At 44.3% G+C, this 13,703-nt stretch overlaps 1 protein-coding gene across 4 annotated transcripts; it reads right to left on the reverse strand.

Moving 5' to 3' along the window:
* Nucleotides 1-86: 86 nt before the first annotated feature.
* Nucleotides 87-9,353, reverse strand: AGTRAP (angiotensin II receptor associated protein). 4 transcript variants are annotated; one of them, XM_088178742.1, is made up of 6 exons: nucleotides 9,251-9,316; nucleotides 5,219-5,252; nucleotides 4,025-4,059; nucleotides 3,707-3,818; nucleotides 2,923-3,121; nucleotides 87-876 (listed from the first exon to the last, which is right to left on the reverse strand). In XM_088178742.1, exons 4-6 carry the CDS (start codon nucleotides 3,809-3,811, stop codon nucleotides 770-772), a joined length of 411 nt encoding a protein of 136 aa, XP_088034868.1. In that variant the 5' UTR covers nucleotides 3,812-3,818; nucleotides 4,025-4,059; nucleotides 5,219-5,252; nucleotides 9,251-9,316; the 3' UTR covers nucleotides 87-769. The 4 variants fall into 4 exon arrangements, with proteins under 4 accessions (XP_088034868.1, XP_014737204.1, XP_088034866.1 ...); XM_014881718.2 differs by lacking the exon at nucleotides 5,219-5,252 and having other exon boundaries at nucleotides 9,251-9,353; XM_088178740.1 differs by lacking the exon at nucleotides 5,219-5,252 and having other exon boundaries at nucleotides 3,904-4,059; nucleotides 9,251-9,325.
* Between the last annotated feature and the right edge of the window lie 4,350 nt (nucleotides 9,354-13,703).

The following is a 13,703-nucleotide window of genomic DNA, read 5'->3' on the forward strand; positions in this document are numbered from 1 at the left end:
CATAATGACCCTCCCAGACTGCCTGGCTACAGTCCCAAGCCCTCAGGAAAAGGCTACATTTTCAAATGAGACATAAGTGACCAGTGTAACTTTTTCTAACACAGAAAACCTGTGTTCATTTTATAGTTTTCTTAGAAAAACGTAACATTTCAAGTTCTGTTAAGACAAGCAGGTGAAGGCAAAAGGCTATTTCAAGGCACAAAGGATCTATGATCTACATTCAAGAGTCATTTGAAGTATCCTGAAGGACATTTGGCTTGCATAAAAGCATCAGTTAATAAAACCCAATACCAGATACTAGGAGCACAGGAAGTTAAATAATGCCATCAAAAACAGCTCTTGAGAACTCCTAGATGTTTCCTGAAAATATATCTGCATAAAATCAGGATATACTGTATTGTTTAAGGGCAGTCCATAAGCCTTTCAAAGATTGCTTGTCCAAGAGTACTTTGAGTGGTTCTCTTATAACAAAGAAGAAACACAATGAAAGACTGGAAGATTGCAGAAGGTGCATCCAAACACATGTACAGAGGAGGGATTTAGGGGGAGGAAGGAAAGGAGAGTACTGGGATTATACAGTGAGTCACAGTGCTTAACATAACACCTCCAAGATCTTCTGGACTTACTGCAGAACCCATCTGCCTAACCTTTAGGTAGGCAAAAGAAATATCAGATCTTCTCCTGTTTGCCCAGTAGCAGGTGCTGCTCCATGGGAGGAGTGGAAGGCCTGGCTGGTGAGGGCAGTGTGTGTCCTGCACTGCAGGGTGCCTCAGTACTGCGGCTGGGCTGCCTTGCTCGAGGAAGGCCATTGTGGAGGAGCCTCTGGCTGATCGATGGGCTCGTAGGTGCTGCGGTCCTGGCCTGCACCACCTGCACCTGAATGGAAATGGAAGAGAACAAGCTTGGGACAAAGGCAAAGGCACGAGAACTGAATGCTCTAGAAGAAACCAACAGCTCAGAAGCACACCTTTTACCAGCTCCCAGCACCTGGGGACTGTGATCCTCACTAAATAGGCAGGAGGAAAGAACAGTCATCCTTCCAACACGCCTATTCTCTCTTTGAGAACCACTCTCTTAGTAGCCACATGGCTGTGTGGAAAACAAGACCCACAATACCCCATAGCAGCACAACAGGTTCCTGTAACTGTATTTCAGCAAGATAAAGTGTATGAGAACTCATGGAAAAATGAAGAGACAGAGCCAGAAGCTGCAGGAATCATGGCTACCTGACAGATCTGACAGATTTGAAGGCATGATACATCCACGAACCACTCTTCCCAACAATGCAGCTGCGCCTCAAGTGTGGCACCAAATTTGAATCAAACAGTGCTCCTAACTGCACTACGAACAATTTGACTGCAAAATCATGTTACTGTCCAGGGGATGAGCAGGGAAAGAGGAGGCAGAGAATGTGCATGGACAGCTCTTCATCTATGGGCCAGGCATTCACCATGGAGAGAAAGCAACCTGAATTACAGATAGCCACCAGACTATGAGGGATTTGTTCTAAGCAGCAAGGACTTTCCCAAGCAACAAAGAGGGACTTCGTGTAGAAGGAAAACAAGACAGAAAAGGCCAGGAAAATTTCAACACTGCTGGGTTCAAAAGAAAATGCCAGATAGCAGGAAAATGAGAGGAAATTTGTCAAGCACATTCAGCACAAAATAACACACAGTATTGAAAATCGTGTAAGAAAGACAGTTCAGGAGAGGGTATGAAACTAGAGTGTCTGAATTCCCACCTGTGTCTGAGAGGAGGCTTTTGGTTTGGGATAGTGTGGTTGAAAAGAAATGCTGCCAAATTCCAAGCGAAGGGATTAACTCCTCAGTGATACCTGTACTTTCTATGGGATACACATGTTGAATCCCAATGACAAGCACAGTGAGCACCGAATAAAAACTGACACAAAAAAGGCACAGCATGTGACTCACATGCCTCCTGACCCAGGTAAGACCCATCCATCTGGATTTTCACAAGTAGCTGGCAGAGACAACACCAACACTCCACTAGCAGAGAGGTGCAAATAGCACACAGTGCCCTAAGCCATGGTTTCCCCTCTTCTGCAAGTTTCCACCTCTTTTCACAGGAGTGTGATCTTTGCTACCACGAAAGCAGAATAAGAGACAGCTTCCAGACACTGCAATGCAAGTACACCATCTTTTGTCCTGCACAGCCTTCTTAAGATGACAAAAAGAACTGTAACAGGCTGCAGGTTTTGCGAGCTTGAATTCAAACAATTCCTGGCAAACAATCAAACCCTGGAAGCTGCCCAGGCATGAACTAGTATCAGGAATGCTTGGCAAAGCTGACCAAGACCCAGAACATCTAGCCACAGCCCATCCTCTCTGGCATATCTTCCACATTATCATTATCAAATACAACCAGGGGAAAAATTAATTGTCTCCAAGCTAACTCCAGTGAGGTAAACATTAGTCCCATTTTCCATGTGAGGAACAAAGTCCAAAGCAATCAAGGTAAATTGGACATGTGAGGCCCACAGAAAGCATGGAGTTAGAAATCCAGCTTTATTTCCCTCTTGTTTATAATCCAGCCAGAGGAAATACTGCCACTACCTTCCCCCAGAAGAAAGGGTTGACAAAGAAAGGACTTCCAAAAGTTTCCAACAAACACACACAAATGCAGGAGGAGAAAGAGAGGAAAAGCCTCCCAACACCATTGTGGGCAAAATGGCTGTCAAAAACTTCAGGTCTGCAAAGGGAGAGAGGAAGAATATAAATTTAAGGCCAAAGACACACCAGAACCACAAAATGAGAGAACAAACATGAGCAAGACAGAGCAAGCACCCTGTCTGCCTAGAAAGGAGGGCAGAATGCAGTTGCACAGAGCTCAGGCTGGATTCAGGGTCCAAGGCAGTCCTGAGGAGGTGGCTCACACTGACATGGAAGCAGAAAAGCATCCTACCTATGTTAAAGGTGTACTCTCCTCCACGCTCCCGATACATTCGGTACACCAAATAGCAGGACACGGGCTTGAGGAGGAGACTGAAGATGGCCATGCCTATACTGAAACGCTTTGCATCACTGGAGAAGTCATGTGAAGGGTAGAAGATAGAGATGTGAATGATGTCTGTGAGGACTGTGAGCAGCAGGCCAGTCAAGAACTGGAAACAAGGACAGAGAATGGGACATGAATATAACAAGGGTTTAACCACTGACAGTAACAGTCAGACTCTGTTTCCTGTGACATCTATGTTGCACAACCATCCTTCACCCCAGTACCACACAGCACTCTTGGTACTGCCTCAGGCAGATACTCCTAGATGAATGATCTTGTATTTCGTGCTTTTTCCTGTCAGATAGATATCTTCTCATAATATATTCTAGAATTGTTTATTTTCCTTTGCCAATCTATTCAATGTTCAGAAAAGGGTTTTACAAAGCCCCTCCAACTCAAGCATATTAAACACTTTGAGTCCTCATCTGGCATTACAAGGTACAACAGCAGGTAAATAAAGGAAGAATCAAGTATTTCTCATCTCTGAAAAGTCAAATAATTGGCAATGAATGCTTCTCACTATGGTTTACAGATCTCATAAATTTATATGCTCTCTTAAAAAAAATACCCAAACCCAGCCAAACTGGGAACTGCTGTATTGGGAACAGCTGAAAATCATCACTGGCTCAAAGACTCTGCCCTCCACCCTCTTTCTGAGCAGCCTGGGGGAGACCAATACTCTTAAACTCACCATTGTTATGGCATCAAGGGAATCTCGCTGTACAATGGCCCAGATTCCCACTGCAAGGACAGTGAAATTTCCCCAGGCATAGGAGACTGGCAACATGTAATTCATGCATCCCCTGTCAAATGAGACAAAAAAAACTCAGCTCACATTCACAATAAGCCTGCAACAGTTTGGTTTCATCCCTATTCCCATACAAACACCTCAGATTTAGGATCTTCTTGCACACAGGCAGAAACAGGGAGTGCTGATTCCCAGGGAACATCCCATTCCTAGTTTGAAGGAATACCCTCTTCTCCCCCAGGCCAGAAACTAATCACTCACCACACTGTGAGCAGCCAATGTACCAGAATGATGGCCTACGAAAAAAAAAACAAAACAGGAAAACAGGTCAGCATGTTGGGAGAAGTCTGGGAGGATCAGTGTGAAACAGCACCATCTTGTCCCCAAGGGATGGGTGGGAGAGTGGCCTGGACCCGTGAACCAGTGCAGAAAGATGGTGAGGCTATTGAGACAGTGAAGACAAAGCCATTTTTCTCCACATCTGTTGCTGAGTATGTCCTGTGGTGCTACACTGTAGACATTCCTTCTTCTTGTCATCTCTGTCAACAGCTGATTTGAGGACTATTTAGTCTTTTCTAAATGGGTTATTAATTATGGAACTCCAGAAGAGTTAGCACAGAAAGCCAGGCAATCTGATTCATGCTGTGCTAGCACAGTTTATACATGACCAATCTGGCATCCCATCACCAAAAAGCCCATGGATAGCAGTGCCTGCTGTTCCCAGAATTTCATTCCAGTTCTCAGCAAATCCTTCTTTTACCTCCTTCCAGTCTGTTTAGAACAGTGGTCCAACCTCACTGAAGTATTAACAGACCTGAAGGCTTCTTCCAGGAGTCTGTGAACTCTGATCCTGCCAGAGCACACAGCTCTTTTCACTCCCAGTGAAGCCATCAGGTCCAAATGCCAACAGTGCCCTGAGCAGCAGTGATAGTGCTGTCACAAATTCTGTACTTTGCACGTGTCCTTAATGATCCCAGTCCTTGTGCTTAATGGGACAAATCCAAGAAGAAAGGATCTTACTGTAATAAGTGAGAGAAGGATTCTCTTTACCACCACTTGCCATTTTTTGTAACCAAGGAAACATACCATCCATGTTTATTCAGAGAGCAAATGAGAACAACAATATATCACTTCAGGCTTTTTCTACATCTAAAGGCTGCTGGTCACTCCAACAAAGGGAGATCATTCATATTTGTTCTCTGAACATTTGTGAAAACAAGAATATGGAAGACAGGCTCTATAAACAGCCTCACTAAAGAAAGGCTGAAGCCTGGACATATCAGAGGATCCATGGGATCAAGGCACGTTTTAATTTTTTCCTAGCTGTGAGAAAGGCTTCAAATTGACATTTTTGCTGGCCTTGGTATTAAAAAAACCAAACCCACATTACCAAAACTCCTCTGAAGCACACTCCCCCTCAAAGGAAAAAAAGAAAATTGGGAAATGAGTACGTACCAAAAGCCTAAGTTATTCCATGGACACAGGAAAGCTGTATGCAGATAGGAGCATTAAGACACAAAAAAGAAATTAAGATCTACTGACACCCTGCTAGATTCCTTGACTTAAAACATCTCTCCATGCTCTCACTGCAAACAAAACTAGTTACTGGAGAAGAGAGTGAGGCCGTAAGTGAAGCACAATCAGGAGAGCACAGGGGTGGCCCGGCTGCTGGGGGTCACGCTGCTCTACCAGGACACCACAATGCAAATGATTTACTTCCTGCAGCTCCTTCAGTGCAGTGCCCCATCGCAGCTGCTGAGCACTCACTAGGCTTTGCTGTATCTTCCAACACTGCTTAGACAGACTTTTATTAGTTTTTTTGGTTCTTCATGAAAGCTTACAAAACGCTTCACCACCCCTCACGCTTCCCCTTCTCTCAAACTGTACCACGGACACAATGGAAAAACTGCTAATCAGTAAAATCCTGGATAAGAATGGACACATGCAAATAGCATTTACTCAAGAGACTATCACAACATCAGGAAAATTCTTAATTAGGTAGTATTTAATTGCATGTTACATACCTGCAAGACCTCTCAAGGCTCACCAGTTAACATAATTAGGCAGAGTGGGGGTTTTTTTTAAAGCTGTCTAGATCAATACTGCAGTTACTAAATTATGAAGTATGTTTAGTCATCAGCATAAAGTCAGGTAAACTAGGGCTGGTACTATGAGAGACTGCTGAAATAAAACCAAGATATTCCCTTTTTAGTTATTAGTCCAATTTACCTGACAGTTCTTCAGCACACTATGGAATTGGCTGGTGGTATTGGTATGCTTTAGCATAGAAAATATAGTGTTAATGAAAAGCTACAGTTACTATGTGAGATTAGTTAATTTGCAAGCAGTCTCCTGATAAAACAGCAGAAGAATTAAAAATTTTTCCATCTGTCCAAAGACCTAAATCTGTAGCTAAAACAGACATACATTTCTTTTTTTGAGAAAAAGACTTGAACCAGTGGGGAGAACAGAAAATAAGAAAGGTGGTCCTTTGTCCCATCTCTTCTGGGAAAAAGGATGTCTATGCAATTAAAAGCATCCCATTGGAAACTGGGGAGAGCTAAGGAGAATTCCTACGTTCTTTGCAAATCTCAGCATGTGATGGAACTAATTGCCAAACATAAAAAGAGCCTAGGTCTGCCAGGGTCTCATTAGATGAGAAATTCTTTGGAATAGGAACTCCTTTAAACATTCTTCAGCACAGAACTTAGCATAAGGTTGAATTTTGACCAAGTTAAAAATGAAACAGCTCCATATTACAATTACATGTTTACTTGCTGTATCTAAATTTCTATTTTACTTACTTTATTTTAGAGTGAGCTCACCTACTCTATGACTGACATTCACCTGAGAACACACAAAACCAAAATATGAATCTGAGTGGCCACCTGTGAGGATGTGCCTCATTATTATAACACAGTGATAATAATGAGAGTGCTTAAGCAGTGGGACAGGATATCCAATGGGGCTGTCATGGCTCTGTTCTTATTTTAAAACTCAGCTGATTTTTGAGTTGAGCTATTTGATCTAACTTTGCAGTTTGCCTTGCTTTGAGCAGGAGGTTTAATCACATGGCATACAGATATCTCTATTATTCCTTGATTCTGTGACTTAGCATTTAAAAATGCCAAGGCACAAAATGTGTGTTTCCAGGCACATGGATTGTAGGGTATTGTCCAGGCTTGATCAAAGTCAAACATTGTATTTCGAGGCTCTGCATGATTATCTCAATAATCACAGGTGTCAAGCTGTCATGGCAGAAGCATGGCTGTGCTGCTTCCCCCGTGTTTTGCTGAGCATGGCTGTTAGGACCGAGCCAGTAGATCCTGCTCAATGAGCATGTTCCTCACCCACTCCCTGCTACATTAATTTTATAGCTCTGCAAGAAGCTTAAAGAGAGATCCCGAGGCTAAGATACTGCTACATTCTGGCACAAACACAGCTCAGTCATGCAGCTTTCTTGGAACTACTTCGATCATGAGGCTCATCTTTAAATCCCACAGAACCAGTAAGCAGATCATGCCAATGAATAGTAGCAGGGTGTGTTACTTCCAGGCCCCTTCTGAGTAAGAATCTTCCTCACCTTTGTGGTATTTTCCAGGGAATCAGGCTCTAACTCAGGAACAGTGTGAAGTGTAGGTACAACTACTAACTCCCTATTCCTGTCTGCAGCTCAAAGCAGAAACAGCAGACTCGACAACAAGGGATTTCTTAATGCTGAAAACAGTTCACCCAGGATAAACTCACACTTAACTTGTAAGAGATTGGGGAATAGTTGTGTGAAACGAGAGAAGAAAGGCAACATTTTAATTTTGTGATTCATTAATTGAAAAGTCAGTGTTTTTCAGCTCCCCTATCTCCATTTCCTGTAGTAGAACATGTATTTCGTGTTGGTAAACTTTTAAATTAAATGTCCTTAGTTTTCACTGTTGTTTTAGCATGGGAAAAAAAAAATCAAACCAATTTAAAAAACAAAGCAGAAGGCAAGATCTTTTAATCTTCCTGGTGCCCTGGGAATCACACAATAGTCCAAACTTGTCAGAGCAAAGTATCAGCTAGTTTCCAGAATGTAATATAATCCACATGCCAGGCCTTGAAAAATCCATTTGCTTCCTTGCCTCTAACAAGAGAAGTTGCTTTTCTTGGTGAACTAGTAAGAGGGGTATTCATCATTATATGAACACCAATCTTTTCTTTAATACAGCCACATGAAAACTGTCCTGTACAAAGCTGAATTAATAAAGGTAGCTGAGATAATACTGCTCTCCCATCCAACCCATAGGCAGCCTGGTCCAAGGCCACTGCTCACAGCTTAACGAATCATCAGCAAAAAAAATCCTGATGTGATCTGTGATGCTTTCACTCTCTAGGCAAAGCTTTAACCAAAGAAAGCACCTGAGCCATGCCATATTAAATAAAATCACAAAGTAGAGAAGCTGGGAAAGGACGCACACACCTAGAAATCTCAGGGCTCTGAAAATGCGAAAGACAAAAAAAAAATAGAGGAAAATGTAACAAGTCTGGTAGCACAGAAGACATCAGAATCAAACATCAACATCAAAAGCAAAGTGTGATTTTAACATCCACTGGCTTGTCAGCAAGGTAGTGCTTCTTCCAAAAGTGAAAAATGTAAGTGGTTAAGTCTCTTATATCTCCTTTCTCTGGTTATCAGATATTCACTGAAATTTTCAAAGTACACTCAAGTGGAGCCTGCCCTCCCCGCAGAGAAGCAATTGCAGTTATCTGTCAGATGATAACCCCCAACCAAGGGGGCTTATTTTTCTAAGATACTTTGCTTGACAAGCAAAAACTTTGTCTCCTCAAGATCTTGTGCAGTGTTTATCTTGGCTTAGCTCTGGTCAGGTGAGCTGGAAACCACCATGAACATGATTTAAAACCAGCTGTTGTCTCTGCTCAGTCCTTGACCATTTTAGCAATATCCCTGAAGTAAGGGCAAACTTCGGAGTCATCGCCTGGTGTGTTTAACCAAGAATCATAGAATATACTGAGTTGGAAGGGACCCATCATGATCACCAACTCCTGGCCCTGCACAAGACATCCCAAGAATTCCAGCCTGTGCTTGAGAGCGTTGTCCAAATGCTCCTTGAACTCAGACAGGCTTGGTGCTGTGACCACTGCCCTGGGGAGCCTGTTCAGTGCCTGTTCACCCTCTGAGGAAAACGTTTTCGTGATATCCAACCTAAACCTCCCTCGACTCGAATTCATGGCGTTCAGAACTTCTGCAGCCTTTGCCCATGTGATAAAAAAAAAGTAGGAACTTCAGTTTTTCCTCCTCAGAGATCTCCGCAGCTCCGAGCAGGGCCTCAGCCAGAATGCGGACCAGGCTGGAGAACATGCGAGAGGAGAGCAGGGGTACAGCGAGGGCCGGTCCGAGTCCCCGCGGCTCAGCCCGCCCCGGCAGCCCCCAGCCGCCCTCCCGCTGCCCCGGCCCCGCTCCCGAGCCCCGGGGGCAGGGCAAGCCCCTACCTTGAGGCTGACGGCCGGCAGCTCCATCGCAGCAGCCCCGGCACCGCCGGCGGGGCCGCTCACGTGGGGCAGGGCCGGGCCCGGGGACTGCCAAGGGCGGAGGGAGCCGGGACACCGCCCCCGGTCCCGCCCTGCCCGGCCCCGCTCGGCCCCGCTCGGCCCTGTCCGGCTCCGCTCGGCCTTGCCCGGCCCTGTCCGGCCCTGCTCGGTCAAGCTCGGTACTGCGCGGCCCTGCCCGGCCCTGCTCGGCCTTGCTGGTCCCTGCCCGGCCCTGCTCGGTGCCCGGCGGTTCCGGGGGGCCCGGCCGCAGCTGCGGGGCCCTTGTTGGAGTTCGCTAACCCGGAGCTGGTCAGACGCGTTCCAGTGGAGGAGGCAGTCCGGGTGCTCTGCCCGCCTAATGTGAACCACACGGCTTTTATCTCGTGAATGCCTCGGAGGCAGGTGCCACGGGGATGGTGCCAGAGTCTCCTCAGTGGTGCCCACTCACTTGGCATAAAATATACCACCAGAAGTTCCAGCTCAACACGAGAAAGAACAACTTTATGCTGAGGGTGGCAGGGCACTGGGACAGGCTACCCAGGAAGGGCACGGAGTCTCTCTGGAGACATTTCTAACCCCACTGGACACGGTCCTGTGTCACCTGCTCCAGGTGACCCTGCCTTGGCAGGAGGAGGGGGCGGCAGGGAGTTGGAGTCTCCAGAGGCCCCTTCCAACCCTAACAATTCTGTGACTTTGTTTCCAAAGCCACCACTAAGTTAAAAATATGCACAGGTCAGTTTGTTGACTCCAAAAACCCAGCCAAACTCTTCCTGCTGCTTGCACATGCAATGTAGTGAGACAAGGTTGGACGTTATACTTTGATTGTAATTAGTGTCTGGGAAAGCTAATGTGTGCAAAGGACTTAGCAGCTTTCTGCAGGAAGAGTTTTTGTGCATATATCAGTGTGTGACCAAAGAGTGAGGAGTGACAGAAACTGTTGATAGACACCAATAGAGAGGTTATTTTAAGATGCTAATTGTGTTTAGCTATGTCATCTAACAGCTAAGTCAAGGTCAGTCTTAGGGGTTGAGCCAGGTAGCTAGGATGGCTGGCACGTATTTAGTTGCTTCCTTTGGCCCTAGATGACTGAACCCTTTGCCTAAAAACCTGGTACAAATAACAAGTTTTTAATTTCTTATTCCGAAAGAAAGCTGGTTTCATTTTAGAGCTAGAGGAGTTGGTAAGCAACTAATTCAACACCACACAGTTCAGCTATAACTTACCATTTCCTGTCCAGTTCATACCAGCAGCCTTCTCCTCACGTCTGGCAAATGAAATAACAGAACCCAGAGGTCAGGAAGACACTTCTCAAACCCTCCCATCCTTGCCTAATGTGTGCTGTCTGCAGTGTAAGACTGCAATGTCTTACTAGGTCAGTTGCTTTCTTGTCATTATTCCTTATTACAGAAAAGATGGAGCCTCTAAGAAATGCAGAGGGTCAGAGGTTCATTGCAGAACCTGGATGTGAAAATGCATGAGTCATCCTTCAGTCTCATTTCCAGTTCAAGCAGTGAGAATTGTGCAATGCTGAACCTACCACCAGACATTCTCAAACAAGCCACAAATGTGCTATCCAGCCTGTCCTTGACCATGTCCTGAGTGCTATTGACTGCTTGTATGCAGCATACTTCAAGATTTCCCAAGGCAAAGCATTGAATGCCAAAATGAAATGACCTAGAAAATGCTAGGAAGCATCAGGTTAAAACTGACTGGCTGCATAACTCAGAACAATAGTAAAAAACCCAAAAAGGCTGTGAAAGTCCCCTCAGGAATCTCTGAATGTGTCACTTTCAAATGAAAGATTGAAATATAACTCGTCTATTGCCACATGACACATGAACTGTGACTTCACTTCCATTATTGTGTCTTGCAGGGAAGTCCTGTCTCTATCTACAGAGGGAGTGGTATCAAATGAGATCAATGCTTGTGGTTCCAGTAATGTCAAGGAATGACTGGATTTCAACGTAAATGACAAAAATATATGACACTTGAGTTGAGAAGATAGACTGAATAACCATATTGCTGGCTCAGTGCTGTGTGTGAAGTGCATTAGGATGCCCTTCTGCCAAGACAGGTATCTATCAAAGGAGAAATGTTATGAAGACAAATTCCACTGTCCCAGCTGAACGATAAGCTCTGTTTGGATGCAGCAGCACGTGGGTGTCTTTGCTCCCTTCAGCATTCTCAATCAGCCTGAGACAGTCTCATTATCATTTATGCAGCATGAGCCATGATTTGAATTGATGTGTCCACTGTTTAACACAAAGTATTTCCCCTTGTACAATAAAAGGACTTTATTTCATTTTGTTCATCAATGTATCCTGCAGTTAATTCATCTCTGCTTATTATATCCTGGGCTTGCATGTCATGGACTCAAGGGACTTAGAAATGTCTTAATGATCTCATAGATATGAAAACAATGAGAGCTATGACCGACATTATGCATTTGTATGTCTCTCACACCTATGTGATCTCAGGGTTACTTGTTTTTTATTTCTTCTTTGTGCTGCTTGTACCTTGTAAATTGCCTCTCTGTGTAAGCCACTCTTCCCTTCCCCAGGTTTCATTAAGCAATACAATACAGTGAGGAGGAGAAGCAGCAAGTTAAAGAAGACCTGCAGGGAGAAGTAGGTGACCCAGGAGACTGGATACAGAGATTTTTGTGTCTAGAAGATTGCTCCAGGTGAGTTCATCTCACTGCCACCAATACCCAGCAATTAGCTGCTTTATGCAAAATCTGTTATTTTAAAAAATCAATTGGTTTGCCTTGTGCAGACTGAGTAAAAAACTAATACACAGTTGGATCCCCTCCTGATAGCATAAAAGTGGGGCTAATAAGGCAGAAATGCTTTCCTTTGCATTTTCAGGATGCTACCCTTGATGCCCGTGGTAAGGTGATAGCAATTCCACAGGGAAGTGAATGAGTTAATACAATTGCTCCTGCTGTCCTTATCTGGCCCATGGAGGTGGAGACAAGCTCACCCTTCACAGTTCTGCCCTTCTTGCCCTCTCTAGGGGTTTAATCTGAAGATAACTAAAGGCTGCAGCTGACACCAGTATCTCTGAGTTTTGCCCCTGGCTATGGAGTTGAGAGCAGAGAAGGCATCAGCTCAGCACACATACATATATATTAGCCACAGAGCCTTTCTGAATAAGCAGTGAGGAAGGGCATATAGAAGTTGCCTGGCTCTACAGATTCCCTTTTAAATCCCAGTGGGAAATCAGCAAACAGAATCATTATCTGGATTGGAAAGGAAATTGAAGGCATTTTGTAATGCTGGTGGAAAGCCTCCTCCTGCAATTGCACTGCAAAACAGGCTATGGCAAGGTGATTTGGGGAGTGGAGAGGGTCACATTAATGTGGTGTCTTGACAAATGCACTTGGAAGTCCTTCCCTATCTCAGCAGCAAAAAGCTGCTCCTCTGATTTTCTAAAATCTAACTAAAGCTTTGAGATGTCATTAAGAGACCACTCTTCAAGATTCACTGACACTCCATAAAATGAACTGACACACCAGAAGTGGTTTTATGGAGTACATATGCTCACTCAGAGCATTCCAAGAAAACAACAGCCCTCGGGTTTTTTTTTCTGATAAAAATACGAAAGCAATGTTTTTTCCAGGCTTCATGTAGCAGAGAATGACTGGCATGGATGTGAACAATTTGGTATAGCATGGGTTTCAAATTGAAGCACTTTCACACACTGTGAATTTACAACAGGGTAATTACTGGGGGAGGGAGTGAAGAGAGAGGGTTTCAATAAAACACCTCCAAGAGACAATGAATGCAGACTATTACAGACCTGAGACAGAATGATTCCCAAGTGTTTTAATTTGTGCTTCCACTCCTTGCCTCTCTAGCAGTCATAATTTTGGCAACTATCAGCAACATCCCTAAGAATCAACAGCATTTGCAGAGCAGGCAGCTGCTGAAATGATTATGTCAAATCAGCATGCTGTTCTCTCTTTTCCATGTTTAATAATTCTCACCCTTGGAGAAGCAGTTTAAAGTGATGCATAACCCTTGGATTCTCAGAGGCTACTAACAGCAGTAGCTGTAGAACAGGACTTTAGGTGGGACTTTGTCACTCACCTTTCTTGCACGCATGCTCTGTGATTAACTTCAGAAATTATTGCACAGAGCCCTGCCATGGCTGGTTTGGGCCTGGTCCAAAGTCCTTTCAAGACAATAGACAATCTTGCAAGAGCTCTGACTTAAATTCTCTGAGGGCAGTAAAGAAGCTGAGCTTGTGTGAATTCTTAATTTGAGTTTCTTAAACAATCACTTGAGAAGAACATACAAATCAAGTCTCGCTTGACATTTGTATCTCTCTCTTGTTCAGACCTAATGCCTGCAAAGGCAAAACTGTCATGATGTGACTACGACATACTGAGAAGGAAAGGGAAAGCTGCTAA

This window comes from Sturnus vulgaris, chromosome 25 (assembly GCF_052056855.1).
Source record: "Sturnus vulgaris isolate bStuVul1 chromosome 25, bStuVul1.hap1, whole genome shotgun sequence".
NCBI classification, from domain to species: Eukaryota; Metazoa; Chordata; class Aves; order Passeriformes; family Sturnidae; genus Sturnus; species Sturnus vulgaris.

Bases quoted from the DNA above. Each gene is read 5' to 3' on its own strand.
- AGTRAP (XM_014881718.2), bottom strand. From the start codon at position 9,277: ATGGAGCTGCCGGCCGTCAGCCTCAAG. The intron at 3,819-4,024 runs GTGAGTGATTAG...CTCATTTGACAG, and splicing joins CATTGGCTGCTCACAGTGTG to GGGATGCATGAATTACATGT. The intron at 877-2,922 runs GTAGGATGCTTT...ATTTCCATTCAG, and splicing joins AGAGTACACCTTTAACATAG to GTGCAGGTGGTGCAGGCCAG.